Source organism: Mixophyes fleayi, chromosome 6 (assembly GCF_038048845.1).
Source record: "Mixophyes fleayi isolate aMixFle1 chromosome 6, aMixFle1.hap1, whole genome shotgun sequence".
NCBI classification, from domain to species: domain Eukaryota; kingdom Metazoa; phylum Chordata; class Amphibia; order Anura; family Limnodynastidae; genus Mixophyes; species Mixophyes fleayi.
In genome coordinates this window covers 157586180-157611568 of record NC_134407.1, presented here as the reverse complement: position 1 = coordinate 157611568, position 25389 = coordinate 157586180, and the positions used below count along the sequence as shown (strand labels likewise).

Genomic DNA, 25389 nt, shown 5'->3' with positions numbered 1-25389 from the left:
CATACAACTGTTCAACATGCACTGCAAAAGGATCAATATTATTATGTGTGAAGTAATTGCTCATGGTTTTAGGGAATGATCTGATTGAAAGGGTGATGGTAATACATCTGCCTTAATTGTATTGATGAGATATAGAAAGGAAAAACACTGACTTGTGTGTGACCAGCCTAATTCTCTATATTTGTGATTAACAACAAACATCATCACCCATCATACAGTTAGAGGTTTCTTGATGGCGTCCTGAATCTCCATCCTCTTCCTGGCAATTGTCTGATCTAATTTCCGTTCAAAAGCCAAGAGGTCCATGTATGCCTGTGACTCTGGAACCAGCTCTCGTATCTAAAAAAAACCAAAAGTGGAAATTTAAAGGGTAATAGTATGCATCCTCTCTATTGTATGCTCTCATGAGCAGGGCCCTTTCTACCCTGTCTCACGTCTACCTTCTATGTCCTTGTTCTGTTTCTATGTATGATTTGTTTTACCAACTGCTCGACGCTGCAGAGCTTTGTAACACCTTATAAAAAAAACAACAATGATGATTTTATTCTGTCATTAAAGGGGTATTTACTAACATTGCTGAAATGTAAAAATATGTTCTAAACCTTAGCAACTAATCAGACATTTGCTTTTCTTGTGTAACATGCACGAGATAGACAAAGGATAGTTGCCGATTGGTTGCTTAGGGTTATTTAGCAACCAATCAGCTTTACATAGTAAATTTGCACCTTTTGAGCAATGTTGATAAATAGCTCTTGTTATGCTGGAAAATTTCTCATATAGTCTAATTTTTGCTTTACCTAGGGGAAGGATTCCACCCAAAACTGAAAATTAAGTTCTGGGTGAAGTTCAATAAGTTATCTTATTATAATGAATTTTACTAACCTGGGGTCTGGTCTTCCCGCAATCCAGCAAGACCCCGAAAGCTCTAAATATGCATCACTGAGATCCTCTTTACTTATACCACTTTCTTGTTTCAAACAGGCAGTGGTGTTGATAATGCCTCTCCTCATTCAAGTGTTTTGGAAATAAAAACCCCATAGTAGTATAGAGAAGAGCATTACTGATCCACTGGATTACTTGAACCCCAGGTATGTAGAATTCTGCAGTCTAACGTCATTTATGGAACTTGGCCCAAAACTACATTTTCATTTTTTGATAGAGATATGTGTTTGTCCTTAGCTGTCTAACAGACTTCATATTGCCTAGCTTTTCAATTGTAAAATGAGATATGAAGATAAGAGGAACATAGGTGGCTGCAAAATAGAGGGTGTAACTCAGAGAAAAAGCAAAATAATAGACAGCAGCACAGAGTGGCAACGTACCCTCTGCGGGAGAACCTTGTCAGCCATCTTCCTTCTCTTCATTCTAGAGCAAGAACACGTAATGGATTATATAAAGGAAAACTGATTATACTGGCACAAAATAATCTTAAGAAATACAAGAGTGATGTTAAGCAGTAAAACATAACTAAAGCCAAGAATACACCATGCACTATAACTCACCCCCTTCTCTGGCTGGGTGCAGGAGAGTGTACTTGTGTGGTAAGAAGTCTTTTTCTAAATGGCTCCATATACATAGGGTTCATTCCAGGTCGCATGGGAGATCCTGCATTGTATGCAGGAAGCATGGGTGATCCAATCGGCATGCCTGGTACTGGCATCCGGGCACCAGGAATCATTCCAGGACGCTGAAAAAAATTGTAAGAGTGAAAACTACAATAGAGTTGAAAGTAGAACGGTGGAAGGTCAAAGCAATGCATAGATAAAAAATGTTACAAATATGACATAAATCCTGACACGTACAGAGGGAACCAAATCAATGATTTTAGGAATGTAATGAAGGACATGTCCACCCTGGAGTAATTTTCAACAGGGGCTCCAGCCCCGAAGTTGATCCCCCACCTTCTCTCAACTTCGCATGAGATTGTTTGAGATACACTCACCCTCTTATATCAGCTTCATGCCTTCTGTTAGTCTAATGGTCAGGACAATACCAAGCGTAATGGACAGACCCTGTTGCAGCTGATTGGATAACTTTCATAATAGGCCAATCAGCTGCAATTTATACTTAACATTGAGTGTCCATTACATTTAAACTTTGTCAACACCAGCTTTTATACCCAGGAGCTGAAGCGTCCGAAAGCTTCAAATGAAGTTATTAACTACTGAACCATGGGGGCATTTTTTTTTAAATAACATTACTAACATTATTAACATTTATTCTAATCTCAGGATTTAGAATAAAAGGTATATGATTAACATAGACAAAGGTTAACAGAGGTCATAGAAGCAGAAAAACCCTGATTATTTATCTACTACCGTTTTTATTTAAGTAATAAATATTATCAGTCAGTAATCTATTTTGGGAAGCGAAAAACACGCAAGATTTGGGGTGGGGGGCTAAAATACTGTGTCTATGCAAGAATTACTGACATTTATATAAAAGAAAACATGGTGTAGAACTGTTTTTACATGTTACTGTGAGAGCAATGTATGTATGTATGTATGTATGTATGTATGTATGTATGTATGTATGTATGTATGTATGCAGGTGTTGTAACATGGCAGTAAACTAAGCTGACCAAGACATTCATTAGCTGTGACTACAATATAAAGTGTAATTTCTAGTGTCTTCAGGTACACACTGGAAGCTTTAGGGTGCACTGTGCAGTCACATCAGGAACTGATTGGTTTTTGAAAAGGCGCTCTTAGACTTTCTGTCATCTCAAGTCCGATACTCTTATGAGCCTGTGCAATGACCTCTGTGACAAGATCAAGTGTATGTAATCTCTCCTCTTTAGTCAGTTGGTTGTGGACAGAGAGATGGAAGTATAATCTCCTGATTTATATGAAAGTGGATACTACTAGGAAAGTAGGATTAGTACCTAACACCACCACCGTATAAATATTTAGACAGTTCCTTTCACTATAGGCCATGTAATTCCCACCAGAAAATAAAGAATATGCCTAATGCCAATTTAGACTTGCAATACAGAATAAATCTCCTTCATTCCCTGTAATAAAAAGAGGAAGAGTTTTATTTTCTAGCTCGAAGAAGTACTTGATGATGTTTTGATTTCCCAAGGATGCAGCCGGAGGGTAATAGTGTCTAGTAAATCTTCACAAAGGATATGTGAAGGATTCTTATGATATCAATGCTTGAGTAGATGCCGGCACGGTGGCGAAGTAGTTAGCACTTCTGCCTCACATTGCTGGGGTCATGAGTTCAATTCCCGACCAAACTCCACTCTATATGTGTGGAGTTTGTATGTTCTCCCTGTGTTTGCATGGGTTTCCTCTGGGTGCTCCAGTTTCCTCCCACACTCCAAAAACATACTAGTAGGTTAATTGGCTGCTATCAAAAATTGACCCTAGTCTCTCTGTCTGTGTATATTAGGGAATTTAGACTGTAAGCTCCAATGGGGCAGGGACTGATGTGAATGAGTTCTCTGTACAGCGCTGCGGAATCAGTGGCGTTATATAAATAAATGATGATGATGACGATGCCATCAATTAATTTTTTCTTGTACATCCTTATGCAGGGTATCAGCCCATACTCGAGTGCACTGGAGACCAAGGCCACAGCCACACCATACTTGAGCATGGTACCCGAGGAAATATATGTTTCTGAAAACAGCTTTCCATTTCCCTGTCTATAGGATCTTTCTACAGGCCTCCATCCGCTAATGGAATATTGGTCCTGGCTGAAAGACTGGCTAAAGCAGCATCGATTTCAGGCACCAAACGCCACCTTGAAGTCTCTTTATCCTGCAAAGTATAAATGTGATCAAGTCTCATGTGATGGATGATGTCTTTAAGGTTGTTCCCATTCCTTATTAATGAGATCTCACCCTGTATATCTTCTGGGGGCAATTCTTTATCTTGTCTCTACTCAGCTGACTAAGGAGTTAACCCATTCATTATGTCATGGAGTTGAAAAGGAAAATAAAATACAATTAAATATACTAGACAAGAAGATACCAATAATCTAAATGGGAATTATATTGAATAATACATAGATTATCTGGCCAGCAGGCCAAAGGGGAACACATACCTTATATTTGGATTAAATAGATAAATATGTGGTACGAGTTCTTAAAATAAAAAATATATAATCATATGGACATAAAATGTGGATAATGTGCGTAATTGTAAATCATAAGGTTATTTATATACAATTCTGTTCAATTTCCATAGAAATGTTATTTACACATAGTGCTTTGTGAATTATGCACACAAAAAGTGTGTTTTGCATGCAGAGATGGAAATTATGCCTAGCAGTATACATTATAACCAAACCCATGATGAGAAAATTATAAAATTATAATATATAATAAGCAGAGTGATGTCGATTGCATGTATTATATTGAATTGCATGCAGTGCAAACAGTTGAACAAGTTGTAACAAGACATGGATGAAGTTTTCGCCACTCTGCGACTGCTAAATATGCAACACTGATAGCACTGGACTATACTCCTGGCTTGTTCCCTTTTTGAACTCAGGTGTGGTAAATATCAGTGATATTTTTTCAGGTATGGTCATACATACTGTAACTCAATTGTATCCAGTGTGAAAATTATATTCATAGCTAATTTAAATATACCACAATAAATATGTATTACACTGCTAGACATACACTTCATTCAGGGCTGAGTTGTGATTGACAAGACCAATCAAACTCTTACTTGCAGCTTGTGACTGGTCCTCCAGCTTACACCCCCTCTACCAGCATTCTGCCAGAACGACTGGAGGAGCCCCTGGAAAACATTTGCAGAGATGCACATGGTTTTGGCAAGAGGAGCCGGTTACATGTAAAATGTAAGTGGTAGTGTTGCATGAACTGAACGTAATTCAGAAATTGTTTAACTATAACTGCCATATTTCTGCAAAAATCTGTCCAACATCTCTAGTCACTGATGTGGTTCCAGAAGTAGCATGCCGATGGCAGAAATATATGACATTGCATATTACAGTGAGTTTTAAAATAGTTTCATTTTGGGTGCTTTAGTTTCGCTTTACAAATATCTTTTTACTTAAGACCTGCAAAATCACTCCACTGCCCATCGCAAATTTTCTGCAAAAATGTAAAAAAAAACCTATTACAATTAGAGAGGTAAAACTGTATTCAGAAAATATAGGCTCATAGCCACAAACATGAGCAATACAGCCAGCAAGCATAACCTGATTCCCATAGATTGTAAGCTTAAGAGCAGGGCCCTCTTACCTGTCTGTCTGTATGTGTTACCCCGTATTGTTTTATTACTGTTTGTTCCCAATTGTAAAGCGCTACGGAATTTGCTGGCACTATATAAAAAAATGTTGATGATGATGATGATACGCACAATAAATTATATACAGATAGGAGTTGCTCATAGCCTGATATATGGTGAAAGTTGTGTTAGTATTCAGCAAAACAATTCCAAAAACTTTAACCCATTGAGTACTGAAGTTAGATATAATTAAACTGTGAATGGTAGCCTCTTGCAATGTACTACAAACTTCCACAAAAAAGCACCACGAAAGTTAAATTACGCTTATTGGTTAAATATTACAAATCGGCTTTAACATAGTAATAAATAATTAACTATGTAATATAAGTATCATTGTGTACTAATACTTGTTTTGCTGTAACCTTGTAGAATATAGAGTACCTTTCTCATCTTGCTGTCGTTGGTTGGCATTGAGAGCCGTGGACCATATTTTCTGTTTCAATTGGGTTACGTCACATGCTGTCAGTTAATCAGATAGTCATGCAGTGGACAAGGGACCAAATTCAAATTATGACAGAGAGAAAATTAGTGAAATGAGATAGAATAGACAGCAGGGGAGGGGGGGGGGTTCAATTCCCTGAGATGTGCTTCAGCAGCGATGCACCATCACAGAGTTTACCTCACACCCTATAGAGATGGGCAGGAAACTGCATGATGTTCGGATACCATAGCACCAGGAAATGAGTACAGCTGGGCATCACAGTGATAAGAAGAAAAATCAGTGAGCTGATAATATGTCTGACTAAGATATGGTTGGAATGAGAAAAGACATTATTATTACAGAAAGCTAATCAACTACATCTTTCTACAGTCCACATTCAGTATATGAAATGTATGACAACACACTATATGTTGTATATTTAGATTATTATTATTATATACGTAAGGAAATTGTAAAGTAACCCAGGGGGAGAGCCCCAAATCATGAAGCCCAAATAAAAAGAGATAAAACCCCTATGAAGAGGGGAGTGCAGCTGAGAGCAGAGACAGCATTATGTATATTGAAGGGGCCGATCGCTAGGAAGTGTCCGAGCCCAGGGGTTAAAGCTACACAAGAGAGACAGTGTAAGGGCCCAAGTAAATGAGTGAAGTAACCCGTGTAGCGGAAGGGTGAGTTGCGGCAATGAGTGCACCAGAGCGAAGTGAGAATGCACCAGAGACAGAGCCAAGTGAGTGATATTGCCCCACAGAGGAGGGGTGAATTGTGGCTGAGAGAGCACCAGATATAGTACCAGACCTAAGTAAGTAAGTGATAATACCCCCGCAGAGGAGGGGTGAGTGAAACACTGCTGACAGAAAATGTATGTGTGCTTTAACTGTGTTGTCCTATTAACATATCCATGTTAACATAGCTATTATGCAGGAGGAGTGATGATATATGATAACTGTGATATTTGCCAATGAACAACTGTTTAAGGACTATGCTGGAGGGGTAAGGGAAAGTATTCCCTGTAACTGTGTCAGCCACCTAAGAACTGTGCAGCAGAAGGGCAGGAACAGTATATAGTACTGCAACCCAAGTATGGTGCTGAAGGAAAAGGAATATAAATAAAGAGTTTATATTCTGCAATATATAGATGGCCTGGCAACTTATTACGATTACTCTTGCACTGTACCACCACGCAACATTACCTGTGTCCACACTTAAAACGTGCATGTGCGGAAGCCCTCTAACCAAACCCAACAACTAGGCAACTAGCCACAGCAGGTGAGGAAATGCATTATCCACCTATGCACCCCAGGACCACACACACAGCGAGAGGGGGTTACAATAGTTAATTATGCTTTATTGTTATATTATAGTGGATACCTCACCCTCATCTACAAGGCCCACTCCCACTCCACTGCCCCGTATATATCTCTAACCTCCTCTCCATTCACACTCCTGCTTGTTCCCGGCGCTCGGCCAATGACCGTCACCTCTCCTGTGCACTGATTACCTCATCTCATGCTAGAATGCAAGACTTCCCCAGTGCTGTTCTCCTCCACTGGAACGACCTCCCTCGCTCCATCCATCTGTCCCCTAATCTGCGCACCTTCAAACGGTATCTCAAAACCCATCTGTTCCTCAAAGCCTACCAGCCATCCACCTAACCTTCTCCATCCATCTTCACCTTTTCCCTCTTTCCTGTTCGTGCTCCTCTTGTGCATCATACCCTCTACTTACTCCACTTGTGCCTGCTGTCTGTTCCCCCTCCCTTTAGTATGTAAGCTCTTACGAGCAGGGCCCTCTTCCCCTCTGTCTCAATTCCATTTCTTCTTCTCCGAAGCCATTGCACTTGCTATGCTAGGAGCTATTGAAGTTTTGGTTTACTTGTCACGTTCTGTATTGTTGTACCCTGTATGGTCCACTGTTCATATTGTACTTTGTATTTGTACGGTGCTTCGGAAACCTTGTGGCATCATATAAATAAAGAATAATATTAATAATAATGAATCTAAGTATAGTGGATAATACTCAATACTTACTTAGCATTTTGGTTCGTTTATCTGTATTTCAGCTTTAAAAAAGTTGTACTGTTAGCTTTGTTTCTACTGCTTTTGTACCCAAAAAAAGCCTGCTTTTGTGATTTTTGCAGTATGATTGCAAAGTCATCTCACAAAAGTTTCTCTCATTCATTTAAACTTTACCTGATTTGTTCTTCAGTTCTCTGCTCTTTTGACTCTCATTAACTATCCTCGGGAAGAAAGTTGACCATATCTTTATTTTGCGGGTAGAGATAAATTTAACCATATATCAATTTTTTTTTATTTCAAATACACTATGTTTTTCTTTTTTTGAGTATAAATCTTTGGGATTCATCACTATAACAGAGAACAGAAAGATATCTTTCAGGTTCCTCAATCACCAAACCTTAAATAGGTGAGTTTATCAACACATTGTTATGCTAGCAAGCAGACTTGCACAGTTTGCACTATGGTTCCTCTTTTTGTCTGATTAATTTGCCTCTTCACTCACTGTTACTTGTTTATAGACCTCACCACTCCTCCACTCCCCCTCCTGCCCAGGTGCACTGTGTACACGCCTCACCTAGCCGGATAGACCAGATTCCTCACGACAAAGATCTGCAGTGTATGCCGGGAAGAGGCTGTTATTCTTAACACTCCTGTTACTAATGTGGGAGTGGGAGCAGACAAATACAAGGTCACGCTGCTGTGGAAAGTGCTACCAAGTATGACGGCAAACATGTGTGACAGAATATACTGCCCGTGTCCACTGACTGATTACTAACACTTTCCTTTTTACAGCATTGCAAATGTTAATTTCATGGTCCTACCCTGCCTGTGTCATGAGACAGTCATATGGCAACACTGGATGTGAGCCAGTGGGAAGAGTTAAATAAAGCAAACTAGAAAAAACAATGCTGGGATATCATTTTATTTGCAAATAAGTGTCATAAATGTTGTGTGTGGAATATACAGTGATATGCCAGTTATCAGGCTTACCTTATCCTTAAAGTGTACATGCTGTAGGGCTGAAGTAATAGTCACGAGAAGGTATCCTATCACCTCACTGGTAACTAGTGACATCGCTGAGGTGAGAGGCACTTTGTGATAGGCCAAAAATGAGTTCAGGCAACAAAATGGCAGCCTCCAATGTGTTAGTGATGACTACACTTTAAGATATCTTCTAGAGGCCAAATATGGCATTGCTTTTAAAACCAGTAAATAGCGAGGGTAAGAAGTTGGGTAGAGCCAAAAAATTTCTGTCATACTGAAAGACATTTGTACAGGGGAGGTATAGGGATGAGATGAGAATTTGTGGAGTTCAGGAAATGGATAAAGCACAATTGGATTCATATAAGGGAGAAAGTTTAATGATAGTGGAAAGATTGTTTAAGCTAGAGAAAGGTCTGATAAAGTAGAAGTGATGGGAAAGACTAGAGAGAAAGTGACAGACCCAGACCTATGTGATGTCTATCAATCATCTAAACTAAAAGTGAGAGTATCTGCCTGAGGCAGTCTGTGTTAGCAGATGTAAGTTTTAACTTTTTACTGCATTTCTGGCATCACCATAGTCGCAGCCCAACATCTGCAGTGAAGTGTTATGAACATATTTGCCAACTTTTCCTCATTGGCTTCAGGGAGATCCCGGGGGAGATGGATGTGCGGGGGCGGGGTTTGACAAATTGCATCATTTGGGGCTAAGATGACACGATATTTGCGTCATCAAGCCCGCCCCTTATCTATTGCGGGGGCAAGAACCGGGAGATTGCCCTGCTCTCCCGGGAGCCCGGAAAGTCTCCCAGAAATGTGGAAATCTCCCGGACATTCCGGGAGCGTAGGAATCTATGCGTTAAAGAAAAGCAGCTCATGAATTTATAGAGACTGAAGTGTCTTTTACAATTCTGTCTCCATTACCTGTCAGTATTTGATTAAATCTTAAGTCTCCAAGAAAATGGCCACCTCCATGGACATAGGACACAATTTCTGAACTGTGTCATCATGCCACAGATGGTGAAGCAAATCACCTCTTGTACTGGCTCAGCATCGGCGAGAGTGCCAGACTCTTCAGGGAGTGAGGGAGATCACCCCTATTTCAGGGAGTCTCCCTGACATTCAGGAAGAGTTGGCAAGTATGGTTATAAACATCATAGTGTTCAGTGATGTATTGTGCAGAAACTAAAATGGCAGCCCAGTTCTCTAACTAAGTAAGGCTCTCCCATGAATCTGTGGAAGAAACATATATCACTCTGAATGATGGCACACAAGTGCTTTTCGTGGTTTCATGGTATTATGATAAAACATCTAAAAAATTAAAAATGACAAAGAACTTTTACACAGGCAGTTGTGGCGGTCATACTTTGTGATGCTACATGTGATAACTTGAAAAATCGATTTACATTACTTCCTTTTTCCTCAAAAGCTCTTTATTGTTCCTATTTTTTTCCAATAACACCTGTGTTTTACAGACCTTGAAGTAACTTTGCATTTGATGGTGATAAGTGGAGAAAAATGCTGAACATGACCCCCACCCCTTCAGTCATAGTGTCTACAAGCCACTCCAGCACACTGAGCTTGGACAAGTTCAGACAGAGCAGTCAAACAAAGACCTACTCAGTACCAATGCTCACTATTAAATTTAATTTCCTAGCTGTAGCTCCTGGCTTTCTGGGTAATCCTGCTTCAAATGTTACACATTCCACCCAGAATACCCCCAGTCACAGCATACAGCAACCATTGCTTTATATTTTAAAATAACATACATGTCTTTTGTTTGAGGAACCAAAGTGGTAAAGAGTCATTAACCAAGAGTTGAACTCTAGGAGCCCTGAATAATAGTGTCATTACATAGGTCAATCTGATCATTCAGACCTCCTACTGGACCAGCATCTGTCAAATGTGCCCATACACTTAGACTATATCTGATTGGCAACATTTTTGGGCCTGTACACATGTCAACATGAGGATTAATAGATCTCAAATAGCCTTCAACATTGCAGCATGTTGGGGCACCTTAAAACATGGTAATGCAAAAGTGCTACAGAATAAAACAGGTCAGTAACTAACAGTACTTTGTAAGAATAAGTATTATAGACTCTTAATTAGCGGCCTGTAAAATCAGCAGTTGAAACACAGTTTCAGGACTACACATAAGAACTGTTAATTAAGTGTCATTAGAAAGACCAAGCAAACTTAAAGCCAAATATTAAAAAATGACATTTGGTGACACAACTGTCAAAGTGAATACTCATCGTTAGCCAAGTGATTTACTTCAAGAATATAAAAAATTACGTTTTGTAGGGCAAAATATGTTTCCATATCATTCGAAGCTCTAACTAATTTTAGTTCTAAATTGGACTAATCACGTCCAATGAGAAGGTCCAGTATAATGTAGTAGCTATGTGTATTTTTGAAACTACTTAATAATGTTTTATATATATATATATATATATATATATATATATATATATATATATATATATATATATATATATATATATATGTTATGTGTGGATAGGTAATGGAAAGTACCCAGTAGTTCAGTAGAAACAAGTGTCAGGGATGTATGTAGGTAGAGATACGTGTTTTACCACGATTTTGTTCAATTTACATGGTAGTGCAAGTTACTAAGTGTGTAAGTTAAATAAAAATAGAAGTGCATGTTAAATGTTAGTTGTGTTACAGGTTACCTGGTAAGGCCCCGGTGGGGTTCTGTACAATCCTAGGTTTGGTCCTCGCATCATGTTCATTTGGTTCCCAGGTGGAAGCGGTACACCACCCCGATGGGACATGAGGTAATGGAAGCGATATCACTTTATAAAAGTGACCTATATTTACAAAGGAGGTTGTGTGCTGCCTCTTCCAATTAGTAAATTCCCAGTGGTTACTCCCCCTGCGCAATTTCTGTGCAAGTTTCTGCAGCGTGTGTAATGATGGCCACCTACTATATGTACAGTCACTGCTTCTATCCTTCCTGTATATCTTGTGTGCAACTGCTTCTTGTTTTGTGACACTTCAGTGCATAAGTTCAATGCTCAGTTCAGCCTCTTCTGTGTCACTCCTCTGCTGCGCAGCCTCTTGTGTGTGTCAGTCCTCTGCCGTGCAGCCTCTGTGTCAGTCCTCTGCCGTGCAGCCTCCTCTGTGTGTCAGTCCTCTGCCGTGCAGCCTCCTCTTCTGTGCACTTTAGCGTAATGCAGCCTCTTTTTACTGTGCAGTGCAGATATCTTCTACGCAGTGCTTCTTCCTTCTGGGTGTATGTTCGGCGCAGTGAAGTCTCCTCCTGTCCTTAGCACAGTGTATGTAGCTTCCTTTTATGTATATTTTTTCACAGTTCAGCCAACTGCTGTCTTTAACTTTTGTGCATTATAACCTACAGTTTGGTCTCCTCCTGCATATATCTCATGCTCAGTGCTGCTTCCTCCTGTTTGTAACTTTCGTGCAGTGTAGCCTCCTCCTATGTGTATCTCCAGCACACAGCGGCCTCCCGTGTATACCTTCCGCACAGTTCAGCCTCATGTGTATCTCTCCACCACAGTGCAGCCTCCTCCTGTGTGTAACTGCTGCGCAGTGCAACCTCCCCCACTGTGTAACTTGTGATGTGCAGCTTCTTCCTACTGCTGTTGGTCTCATAGGAAGTTATTGGAAGGTTTTTCTGTTGGTGTCATCACTTCCAGAGAACTGTTTTGCAACAAACCTCCCATCTCATCTCTGCCCTCCCTCTTTCACCCCTCTCCTCCTTTCCTTATCTCTCCCATCTTTAGCTTCTCCTCCTTTTCTATCATCTTTAATCTTTTCCAACCCTCTTTCCACCTCTCACCCAATCTTGATGCCACTCCTTTGCCCTCAGTCTGTCATCTTTCATTTCTAGTCTCCACTTCCACTCATCTCTCGCCTCCCTCCTTCTTTTCAGTTTTGCCCTCCCTCTCATTGCTGTCTTGTCTGTGCTCTGCCTCTCCGCCCTCTCACCCCCATCTATGCTCCCTCCCCTATTTTCTGTTCCATGTGCTCTGCAGACTTTGATCTGTTTTGTCCTCACCTCTTTCGTGCTGTTCTGGATTGCTGGGTGAGGCGAGCATGCCCCTTCCTGTGCTGTGTGCATTTCATTACCAGCACATCTTCTGTAATACTGCTTGACCCCATGTGTTTTCTATGATCTAGTGGTAGTGCTGCTTTTTATTACGTGTTAGCTGTGTGGCTTCTACTGTGTATAATGTAGTTCCTGGGGAAAGTATACTTTCCTATGTATCTGCTTCTGTCTGGTACATTATATGAACAGCCCACTTGTGATTGTTTATTGCTGTACTTGACAAAGCACAGGAGTCCAGAAGCCATATTGTCTAATCATTTAATGCCATTGCCTAATAATATTTGGGTATTTATATGGATTGCAGTGGGTGAGCTCTGCTGCTTCTACTTTAGTACATGGGGCATATATGGAACACGACGTGGGATTCATTTACTAGTGCAAAACGGCCATGGCAGAACAAAACTCTTTGGATGTATCATGCACATTGAGTTGCGCAGCTGTGCCTAGATTTATGCAGCTGTGCCTAGATTTACGCAGCTGTACATAGATTTACGCAGCTGTACATAGTTTTACGCAGCTGTGCATAGATTGAGGCAGCTCTGCATACATTTATGGAAACTCTAGTTTTTAGAGCAAGTTGGTGTTTGTCGATTAACAAGTTTGCGCCTAGTTTTACGTAGCAGCCCAAAAATGGAATTTCATCTTGTAAAGAGAGACTATTGAAATGAGAAATTGTCGAGGGGCGCATTTTAAGGACGTTCTTTATGCGTAGAGGGGTCCATAGCCATCTCCACTGCGCAAAAGGACTTGATTTTGACACGTTTTCTGCCTTCCAGTCGCACTTCAATGGAGAAGTGCTTGGGCAATGTTGGTGGTGCTTTGACATTAGCCACTACGAGATGCATTTTTCACAGTCTAGATGTATTTCATAAAGACAGAACTTAGGGGGTATCTAGTTAAAATATATTTTTATACAGGTACTGCCTGGGCATTTCTGTGTTAGAAACTGGCACCACTGCTGTTTGAAACTCCCAGTCTCCCAGCGCTGGCTCTGGCATGGAAGCACCACTTTTCTGTTACGGAAGGAGTTTTGGGTAGGCAGTTAAATACAATAAAAAAATAGCTATGGCACTTGCATTACAAGCAGCCTTGATGTCCCTTCACTGAAAGTTATAGAATACAAACAGGATTAGAAGAAAAATAGGTTCAAATGAATTACTCTGGTGCTCGAAATGTAAGTAAAAGTAAAGCCCCACCCCTTTTGCGGGTCACAAATCAGAATGTCCCACCAAAATCAGGAGACCTGGGAGGTAGGTCAACTCAAATGGACCAGGAAAATATGGTATTGTGGCATGCACGTGTTTATGCGCTGTACACTAAAATAGGAGAATGTGGACCAGTTTTTCTACCAGCTCATAAATATGTGCGCGTCCCCGCTGTCTTTACCGCAGATTAGAGGTCATATGGAGCTAAATGAAGTATAGAGATAGGCGTACTCTTTTACAGCAGGTGTGGAAGTTCATAATACAACATGGAAGCCATTAAATATATTATTATTGTTTTTTTATTATTAATAGAATATTAAAGCATTAGTGTTTCCAGCTACACTGTATAGAATACGAATCTCATGAAGAGCATTTTAAAATTTGGACACCATGGAGAAACAATAGGAATGACAACCCTGTGTATGATCTTACATAGGTATATCAAGTGCAGACCTGGCCTAGGAAAGGTGGCCATTCAGGGCAACATTTATACATTTGCTATTTGTCAGTTTTTATAGATGTAAAATAGAAATGGGCGCTAAAGACCAATAAAGTTCTTATACTGCACTTTGGTGGAGATGTTTCATGTCATTAAATATTGCAGAATCTCTTATCTGCAGTGTTTATTCTACGGAAACGTGGGGGCCATGAATTAGGCAAACCAGGTGACCAGTCTGACCATGGCCCAGCACATCATGGGATTTAACTATAAATTATATAGGTATTATTGAAGCATGAAATAATTTAAGTTTATTGTCTGCTAAAAACATAAACAAAAATTGAATGCTTTTACTATTACTGTCCCCAAACCTATAAGCCAGACAGAGCCATCTACATTTCTCTCTTTGTAACTGCTAATATGTCTGCTGAATCTAGCTTATCTTACATTATTACAGAGCACGCTACAGTATTGATAACCATTAGACCTGTGATCTCATAGACACCCAGCCGAGCCTTCACCTGCGCCCTAGCTTATTCCTGCTTTATTACGCATCAGTCCATTTCTCTGCTTCATGGCCTGTCAGCCCTACCTCTAATTCTCTGTTTTATGCCCTACAGAGCTTCACCCATGGCCTCAACTTTTACTAAACAAGCGAATGGGAGCCTGAGGTATGTTTTAGGAAAAGAGGGAGATCTGAAAGGTATTTTGGGGTAAAGGGGTTTTTAAGGATGGTTTGGGTGAGTGGGTATTATGAGGGGTGTTTTAGCTCGAGTAGCATGTGGGGTCTCTTGTTTTGAGATGTAAAATCAATTATATTAATAGACAGCAACAGAGGACAGCCACGTAGTGGCCAAATACTAAAAAAAATTAAAAAATTACTGCTCAACCTTTAAGCATTAAGCTGTTTATTTATTAAAATATATAGAGCAGTGGATCACAACCTTATTTTAGTCATGACACATATGCCAACTCACCTACCTCATAATTTATTATTTTTTTGTGACATACCTCCATTCAAATATTTTGATACCTAATACTGAAATTATGAAAGATATGGAAAACCAGGGCAAAGCTATCTCTGTTCATTGTCTATTTAAACATATTTCACATATCTTCCATACTGCATATTTTTAACATCTTTTTTTCAATCACTTTTAACCTATAATTTGTGTGCAGAACTAGATGTAACACAATTAGTTGGGAATCACTGTAATAGTGATGTAATTGTCATAAAGAAGAAGTGTGAGAGGAGAGACAAAAAAAGTATTAGTGGAAAATGTAATTCATAGGTCTTTTTATATTAATTTCCATCACAAGAAATTATGAGCACTTAGAGAAAGTTTACTGGACACTTTCTTAGAGCTCCCAAAAAATGAGTGTTATTTAAGGAAGATCCTCCCGACAGAATTGGTTAGGGAGCTGTACTCTGCATCTTTTTGGAGAGGATATTCCCCTCCCCTTTACAGTTTCAATCGTTAGAGACTGTTGAAAGAAAAACAGGAAGTAGGTGATGAGAAACTAGTGTCTCATCTGTGCTGATTTTATTTCAGTGTTTATAATTTACAAAGAAAAAAACATTTGTAACCTATCCGCTGTAAAGCAGATTTGTGGTGACATCACAAAACACCTCTGCTGTTGATCTGTTCGTAGTTTGACAGACTACGGCATATGTTAGGAACAAGCCTACTCACCAACGAACCTGTAATTAGTAGCATGCCAAAAAAATCTGGCAGCTAGTAATTATAGTGGAGGTGCAAGCAGCTGCTATCATATAGTTTAGGAATAATGATGGCTATTAACTGTCACCAGTGATTAAGTGTAAGCACACAGGACCATTCAAGTGGATTCCATGGTATTTCTAAATATTTATTCAAAATAATTACTGAAAATGGCCTTTTAATACTGAATTGCCCATGTATTAGATTTAAAGTTTCAGTGTGGTAGCTAGTTGCATTAGGACATGCAAATCTGCCTCAAAATTACCTCAGCAAAATGAAGCTGTGGAACGTAATGATAATCTGGTGATGGGTGAATCTATAAGGGTGATTCTGAATTTCAGAGATTAATCGTCACCAGATTAATTCATCCCATCTGCTTGGGGCTCCACTGCTACTGGTCCCAGTGCAGGCAGACACATCTGCAGTTGGCCACCATAGCCCTGCCTGCCTTGACTTGGTTCATTGTGCGCACCCTCCAGAGTTAATGGTGATGAACAGGCCACTACATAGATGGCAGGTAGCCTTCATCAAGTCCTTGATAGAGCCTCCCTTGGCACTTTGAAATACTTCCAAGCCTGAAAGAAGTGGTCAGTTCTCTGGGCTACCCACTTGAAGCCGATATTGCAGATTTTGGAACCTTAACAGCCATGCTTGCCTGGGACACTCTGGTCCTGGATGAATCATGGGAGGATACAAAGAGCTTGATTCCAAGTTAGCTATACGCCCGAAGCGTATCTTCGCATTTTTCGCACTGCACGTGCTCAGTAAGTGAATGAACGAACTGCAGCTATTCAGACCTGTAGGTTTTGCCACTTCAGACTCCTTACATCTGAAGAGGCGTTACGGGGGATGCAAGGGGTGTTCTAAGGCAATGTACATTAAGGATGTATTCGAGCAATTGCGTATGGATTCAGATTGGGACGTAGTCACAGGTGCGGCAGAAAAAGCGGGTTTTTTTGCAGGTGGTCTGGTACAGATGTAAGTAGTTGATGATATGTGCAGCACGGTGGCTTAGCGGTTAGCACTTCTGCCTCACAGCACTGGGGTCATGAGTTCAATTCCCGACCTGTGTTTGCATGGGTTTCCTCCGGGTGCTCCAGTCTCCGCCCACATTCCAAAAACATACTGGTAGGTTAATTGTCTGTTATCAAACTGACCCTAGGTCTGTGTGTGTATGCTAGAGAATATAGACCGTAAGCTCCAATGATGTGAATGAGTTCTCTGTACAGCACTGCAAAATTAGTGGTGTTATATAAGTAGCTGATGATGATGATAAACACCTGTACTAGCAAAACTTTTGTGAATGATTTACAGATGCCTATCAAGAATTTAGTGGTAATTCAGCCATATATTAAGATTTCCAGAGCGTGTGTAGCAGAGATAAAAAAAAAAGATATATATTTTTTGTACACATGTTGGGAAGCTATGTTATTCAAGTTTAAATGATGCTTCCTAGCAATTGCGTTCATAACATCTGCTACTCATTCAGACCTGACACTGCGTGCGTAATATGCATAAATTTGAGTGTAACTTTTTCAATCGCAAGTTACGCTTTCACATTCCAGTGTGAACCAGCTCAAAAGTGACCGCTGCAAGGGATATGAGGCCACTGATGCATCCAGTTATGTCACAGACAATGCTTACAACGTGAATTGCTTAATTATCAAGAGAGGTGGGGAACTCTGTCTAATGTCCCAGTCTCAAAGAAGGTCATGGCTTGCTGCTGAAACTTTCCTCTTCCAAACTATGACTATGCTAGAGGTTTGAAAAGCCAACATTTCTCGCCACAACTTGTGCTTGTTCACTGCTAACACCTTAAATCAATAAACTTCTCTAAATACAAATAAAACTTAATTCTAACTAAAATAAACGTAAAAAAGTCTAAATATTAACTTTCAGCACTGTGTGCTCTACCGTCTTTCGGATTACTAACTCGTTTACTGCAAGGAGAGTTTACAGCAGATTTCTTTACTACAATATAATAACAATTTATAGCTTTAGCTAGATTGCGCCCTATATATATTGGTTATAGTGCACTGTATATATTGATTATATCTGTGTATAGTTTTATGTTCAAAATTGCAAAGAATGGTACGATAAAAGTTACATTTGTGGGGCGAAGGTGCTCTCTACTGGACACATTATAATTTTCTTTTACGGACAGAGACACATTTAAGAATTCCAGGCTTGGCAGCAAAAGCTCCTTTACAACATTACCCATTGTACCCGATACACAACGCTCTGCTCCCTTTACATCTTTTTTTCTTATTGCAATACGCTGGGCTGAATTGATGTTAAATAAATAAACTAAATTTCTGAAGAAATGTAGCAGGCTATTGTATGTCAGGTGACACTCACGTTGTATGGTATGCTTTTGCATCTAAAACTATGATTGTGGTGGTTAGCTCTTCTTTATAATGAAGACATCCCCTACCTCTTATCTAGCAGATAGTGATCTCTTCTCAGAAAAGCTATATTTAATGAGACATCAACCTATAGGTACCTCCCTTGTATGTTCTAAATATTTAAACAACCTCTAAACATTCAAAATATTCACATTTGAAGCATTAAGGTAATCTACATTGCTTATTATTTTTATGATAAGCAATGCCAGTAAAGCTGGGTACAAACTGCAGAAATTTTCTCCCGATGTGTTATCTATAACGATTTTACCAATGACTGATAAAAAAAAACACGTCACGATCAGCATGCCGATTCATGTGTACACATTATGCACATTTTAAAAGATTTACCTTCAGATCTGTGCTCTTCATCTGTCATTACCATCGGCTGAAAAGATTGTGACTCTGTAAACTCTACGGAGATCCTGATCGTTAGTGCATACACACTGCAGAATTGGAACAACATTCTTCCATTGTTGAAAAGATTTTTAGTCCGGTTTAAAAATCAAATGAAACGATACAATGTGCTTTGGAACGATAATCGTTGATCGTTGCAGTGTACACACTAATGCAATATCGGGCTGAACAGTTGTTTATCGGGTGATTGGCCTAATAATCGTTTGAAAACCCTGTAATGTGTACCCAGACTAAGGCTAGGTACACACTAGAATTTTCTGACCAATATGTTATCTACAACGATTGTGCCTACGACTGAAGGTCCGACTTGTCGGGAGATTCATACATACACACTACACGTGATTTACCTTCACATCTGTGCTTTTCATATGGTCCTATAGTCGTTTAGAGAATGACAGCACAATAAACAACTTGTTATATCTCCTAACGAATTTCATTAGCTTCTGGGACTCTGAAACAAAATATTTAGTCTCAAAACGAATTATTCCATCTACACTCATTGCCAGCATCGGCTGAAAAGACCATGACTCTGTAAAGTCTATGGAGATCATGAACATGAGTGCATACACACTGCAGAATCGGAAGGTGATTGGAACAAGATTATCAAACATGCTGACCAACCAAATGAAACGACAATCTGTACATTGGGACGACTGTCGTTCATCATGTATGTATACATGTATGTCGTTCATCATGTATGTATCTGACCAAATGGTCGTATATCGGCTGATTGGCTAGATGATGGTTGGCTAGAGATGTTCACTGACCCCCGTGTTTTGGATTTGGTGTTTGATCTTTATTAAGTTCTTGTTTTGGTTTTGGTTTTTGCAAAACCGCCCTCACGGATCTGTATAATTTAGAAAAATAGCTAAAATATGCTAAAATCTTATAATTTTGCTCTTTTTTGTTCCTACATTATTATTAACCTCAATAACACTAATTTCCAGTTAATTTTGACCACGTCACAGTTCACAATATTATTTTTGTACACTTTCGGACAAAGACTGCAGCGAGCTGGCTGGATGCTAAGCGACAGAGCAACAACACAAACACACAGCAGTTCATAGCACATTTAGTAAACATTGGCACATAGCAGTGGCAGAAAAGAAAAGTGGTGCAAGATGGAATTGAAGGAACTGAAGGAGGAGACGCTGTCCTGTCACGGGATACTTGAGCTGTCATCTTGCTCACCAGGAGCTCCTTGCATCTCTTGAGATCTGGGTCAGTTGGAAACAAAGAGAAGACATAGCTCTTAAACCTAGGATCAAACACAGTCACCAAAATGTAGTGATCCGATTTCAAGATTTTAATAAATCTTGTATCCTGGCAAAGCAAATAAAGTACTTCATCTACAAGTCCGACATACGTAGCGTAATTGCTTTGTTTCATCTCCTTCAGTTTCTGAAGCTGTTTTTCCAAAAGTCTAATTAAGGGAATCACTTTGCTCAAGCTAGCAGTGTATAAACTCACTTCACAGGTGACTACTTTGAATGGTTTCAGCACTTTGCAAAACAGGGAAAGTATTCTCCACTGCTCTTGAGTAAAATACATCCCCCTCCTTTCCCAATATCATGGCTTGTGGAGTAAGCATGGATGGCTTTTCGCTGTTCCTCCATCCTCAGAAGCATATACAGAGTGGAATTCCACCTTGTTACTGCCTCTTTCGTCAGCTGGTGGCAGGGCAAATTAAATTGCTCTTGTAGCTGCTGCAATCTCCTACATGCTGTTGCCGAATGCTGAAAATGTCCGGATATTTTACGGGCCACAGACTGCATCTCCTGCATGTCCCTGTCATTTTTTTTTCAAAGCTCTGCACCACCAAGTTTATTGTGTGAGCAAAACAGGGAATGTGATGGAATTGACCCAGCTGTAATGCTCTTACAATATTGGTGGCGTTATCAGAAATGACATATCCTGAGGAGAGTCCAAGCAGGATAAGCCATGTTGCAATGAAATCCTTTAGTTTTTGTAACATATTGTCAGCTGTATGCCTCTTGGTGAAAATGCACAGAGTAGCCAGCCTCTGAAAAACGTGACGTACTTGTGTACATGCTGCTGCTGTTCCTGATGGTAAAGTCGAATCACCAACCCAGTGGGCTGTCACAGTCATATAATCTTTAGTTTGCCCAGTTCCGCTTGTCCACATATCTGTGGTTAAGTGTACAGTGGGTTGAATGGCATTTTGTAGCCCAATAATTACATTTTTGTGCTACAAAATTCTGGTAGAGGTGAGGAATAGCTTTTCTAGTAAAATGTTGTCGTGATGGAATTTGGTAACGGGGACACAAGACCTCAAGTAATTGTTTAAAACCAGCTGCATTAATAGTGGAAATTGGACGCAAATCTAATACTAGCATATTCGCCATGGCGTCTGTGATCCGCGTTAAGACTGGGTGACAGCTTTCATATGTGCTTCCTCTTGCAAAGGATTGTTTAACAGTCAATTGTTGTAAACTACTAGTAGTCTACTTCTTGGTCTGCTTCTGGGATGAAGATCCACCCCCAGCAGCAGCAACAGCAGCAGTGGGACTAACGCTCAAGAATTCTTCTAAGGAATCCAGGATAGTGGAGGAGTTATCTAGCCTTAGCGACTTCGATGGAGGACTAACTTCGATCGCTACTGAGGATATTGATGAGGAAGGTGTTGTGGGTGTAGATTGCAGGTGCCGGGATCTAGCTGAGAGAAGGGACCTAGCTGATGCTGGGCTGCTTGTTATTTTTTTAGCATAAGTTTCAGATTTTCCCAACAGCTTGCATGAACTCGCTTCAAATGGCGTAACATGGATAAGGTTCCTAGATGGTTAACTGTGGCTTTACAAATGCTACAAATGGCTAGACAATGTTTGTCAGGATTTGGGTAAAAATAATTCCACACATAAGAGGTGGATTTTTTGGTCTTATTCCCAGGCATGACACGTGCAGAACTGGAATTTATCACGTGCAAGAACTGCATCCACTGGTGCAGGACTTACACAAATATCCCCCTCATCCTGTTGCAATTTCAAAGTGGCATCCTCAATTAAATACTGAAAGGAGGAATCTTTATGGGTACAGTATCAGAAAGGTCAGGCTTACACATAACACTCGTGGATAGACTCTCCTTAGGGATTTGTGTCATTTCTGAATCTGAACATACATTTTCTTCTAATGCCTGACTGTTTTCTTCCAGCTCGGCTTTTACATGTAAAAGTATTTGGGCACCACTTTTTGAGTCAGAATGACTAGGTCTTGCTTGGTCATGACTGACCTTAAAAGAAGATGCCTCAGTGACAGTTGCAGAAAGGGGCCGGCCTGATTCTTTCCTTGCCAATGTGTGTGTAGAATGGCATGTTGGCAATTTTATTTTTTTCTGCAGTTAACTTTGCCTGGATTACAGGTCTTTTTTTCTTTACCAAGGTAAAAGGTGTTTTTTTACATTTTTGTTTCCCTGACTTAAAAACACTATATACTTTAACATAGGTTTTAGCAGATGACGTAGACGGATTACTATCATCATGACTGATGCCAGCAGCTGCTTGCTGCTCTTGGTATTCTGTGTACTGCTGTGAATTCATTTTGATAACACAGTACAGTGTAACTGCAGATTTTGAAGAACACTGACATCCCTATTACTTGTATATTAGCAATGACAATTAGCAATGGAGCAATACCACATAGACTGTAGAATGGCAACAAAACTGGGACCTCTCCTGTTTCTATGTGAGCTATAATAACACAGTACAATGTGACTAGATTTTGAAGAACCCTGCCAGCCCTATTATTTCTATTTCAGCAATTACAATTAGCAATGGTGCAATGGACCTCTCTTGTTTCTGTGTGAGCTAATAGCACAGTACAATGTGACTACAGATTTTGAAGAACACTGCCAACCCTATTATCTCTATTTCAGCAATGACAATTAGCAATGGACCTCTCCTGTTTCTGTGTGAGCTATAATAACACAGTACAATGTGACTGCAGATTTTGAAGGACACTGCCAGCCCTATTATTTCTATTTCAGCAATGATAATTAGCAATGGAGCAATGGACCTCTCCTGTTTCTGTGTGAGCCATAATAACACAGTACAATGTGACTGCAGATTTTGAAGAACACTGCCAGCCCTATTATTTCTATTTCAGCAATGACAATTAGCAATGGAGCAATGGACCTCTCCTGTTTCTGTGTAAGCCATAATAACACAGTACAATGTGACTGCAGATTTTGAAGAACACTGCCAGCCCTATTATTTCTATTTCAGCAATGACAATTAGTAATGGAGCAATGCAATGTAGACTGTAGACTGGCAACAAAACTGGGACCTCTCCTGTTTCTGTGTGATCTATAATAGCACAGTACAATGTGACTGTAGATTTTGAAGAATACTGCCAGCCCTATTATTTCTATTTCAGCAATGACAATTAGCAATGGACCTCTCCTGTTTCTGTGTGAGCTATAACTCAGTAGAATGTCACCGGAGACTTTTAAGAAAACTTCCACCATCTTTCTCTTTTAGATATGAAGCTGCCCAACTGCACTAGAGACTGCCAAGAACCGTGCTACTCCTGTGTCTCTCTGTGAAATGGCGCTGGATCGCTGTGAAGGGCGGTACTTATAGGATCCAAAACTTGCAACAATGCAGTTTTGCCTCGTTTTCACTTCCGAAAATGCACAAAAGTACTGAGCACTCGGATCGGCGAAGTTCGGGTGGGCTCAGTTCTCGCAGAGCCGAGCCTGAGCATCTCTATGAAAAACCTCCAGTGTGTACCTAGCCTTAGATCATTCTGAATGTAAATGAAAGGATAACATAACTGATATGCTGCCTGAAAGTGGTGCATACATAATACAAACAATGACATGTTAGTCTATAACAAAGACAGGCAAGCATATAAAAAGGTGTGATTGGAACCATAAGTGAAAACAGGAGAAGGTATAATGTCCTCAGGGGGAAAATACTGTGACAGTCCTTATGAGCACATTTGAGAGGTAGTGTATGGGATAGAAATTAGTTAGATTTAGTTGTTGGGGGATCTATCTAGGTTTGCAAGCTTCAGTTATATTGTGTGTGAGGGACACCGATAGCTATACCATGAGTTTAAAGCAATCGCAAAAATTTCCAAAATTAGGGAAAACACACTCAGATGGGAAGGGGGGGGGGGGGAGTTGACAATGTTTAATCTGTGAGGGGGATTTGATTGGGTGCTATACTTTGGGGTGGTACACTGGCTGCTGTACTATACTGTACAGTAGCTTGGGACACTAGCTGCTGTATTGTGTGTGTGTGTGTTGGGGGGGGGGGGTGGTTAACTTGAGTACTTTGGGTTCCATATTGCACTTGAGGACAAAAACTGCTATGCTGTGGATGAGGATACTCGGTGCTATACTGTGGATCAGAAGTCTGGCTGTTGTATTGGGCTGTGCTGTGAGGAGAGGAGATTGTTGCACAGCTGCAGAGAAACACTGATATACTGTGGAGGCAGAAGTGCTGGTTTAATGCAGGTAGCTGGATATCTGGGGGGTGCTATATACAAATATTTTGTTTAATGCCCTTAGTTTTGTTATGGAACAATGTACAGGATGAAAACAGCAGAGCATTACAGTCAGAAAAATACATCATGTGATTGTAAAGAGCTGGAGAATGTTTAATATGACTGTCTCACACTGTCTCACAGTACTGGGCACCTTTACTGACCCTGATTGCCCTGCTATTATTGGTTTTTGTTGTGCTTCACATTTCTTTGTGTTTAAATGTATAGACTTAAGGAGCGCATAACCGACTGGTCCCTATGACTTATACACACTAAGCGCACTAACTGAACATTACAACTTTGCTACTCTAAACCGGCATGTGCACTTTCACACTAGTCACACATATGGCTCCAGTGGACTGGATAGAAGGTCAGATGGGTTAATATAAAATTTACATAATGTTTAATGTCAGCATAGGAAAATACAACATAATTGAGATAGACACAATGAAACTATGAGCGATTTTTTGATAGTCTACTAATGCTCCTATTTCTTTCAGGAAACACATAATGAAGAATAATTTATAAGACTGCATGCAATCTTAGGCAGTCCTGGCATTACCTTAGTGCGTGCTTTCTAGCAGTTTGCTGTATAGTTTGTGCACCCACTAATATAGATTCTGTGCTACAGGTGAACAGTAACTGAAGAATTATAACCTGGAGCAGTCTGCTATTTCTTTTGTGCCAGCTGTAGCATGTAGCTGTACAGTTTTAATGTGTAAGATACCCACAGATCTGTGCACAGAAGACACAAGCACGCTTATGCATTTCACAAACACTTTATAGATCCGGCTCTGAATGAAATAAGCTGTTTAACATGATAGAAGCACACTCTGGGCTGCACTTCACAAACAGATAAAGGCGTATCAACAGTTTAGCTGTTATTGCCCTGTAAAACA

At 40.1% G+C, this 25389-nt stretch overlaps 1 protein-coding gene across 3 annotated transcripts in view; it reads right to left on the bottom strand.

Annotated features, from left to right (window-relative positions):
• Positions 1-12449, bottom strand: part of SMARCD2 (SWI/SNF related BAF chromatin remodeling complex subunit D2) — a 28505-nt gene extending 16056 nt beyond the window's left edge. The window contains exons 1-4 of one of the 3 annotated variants that reach the window (XM_075176877.1): positions 11405-12449; positions 1503-1687; positions 1323-1365; positions 217-339 (exon numbers count right to left, since the gene is read on the bottom strand). In XM_075176877.1, coding sequence (XP_075032978.1) covers positions 217-339; positions 1323-1365; positions 1503-1687; positions 11405-11506 — 453 coding nt within the window. In that variant the 5' untranslated portion in view covers positions 11507-12449. The remainder of the gene's footprint in view (positions 1-216; positions 340-1322; positions 1366-1502; positions 1688-11404) is intronic. The other 2 variants (XM_075176875.1, XM_075176876.1) reach the window with 2 other exon arrangements.
• Between the last annotated feature and the right edge of the window lie 12940 nt (positions 12450-25389).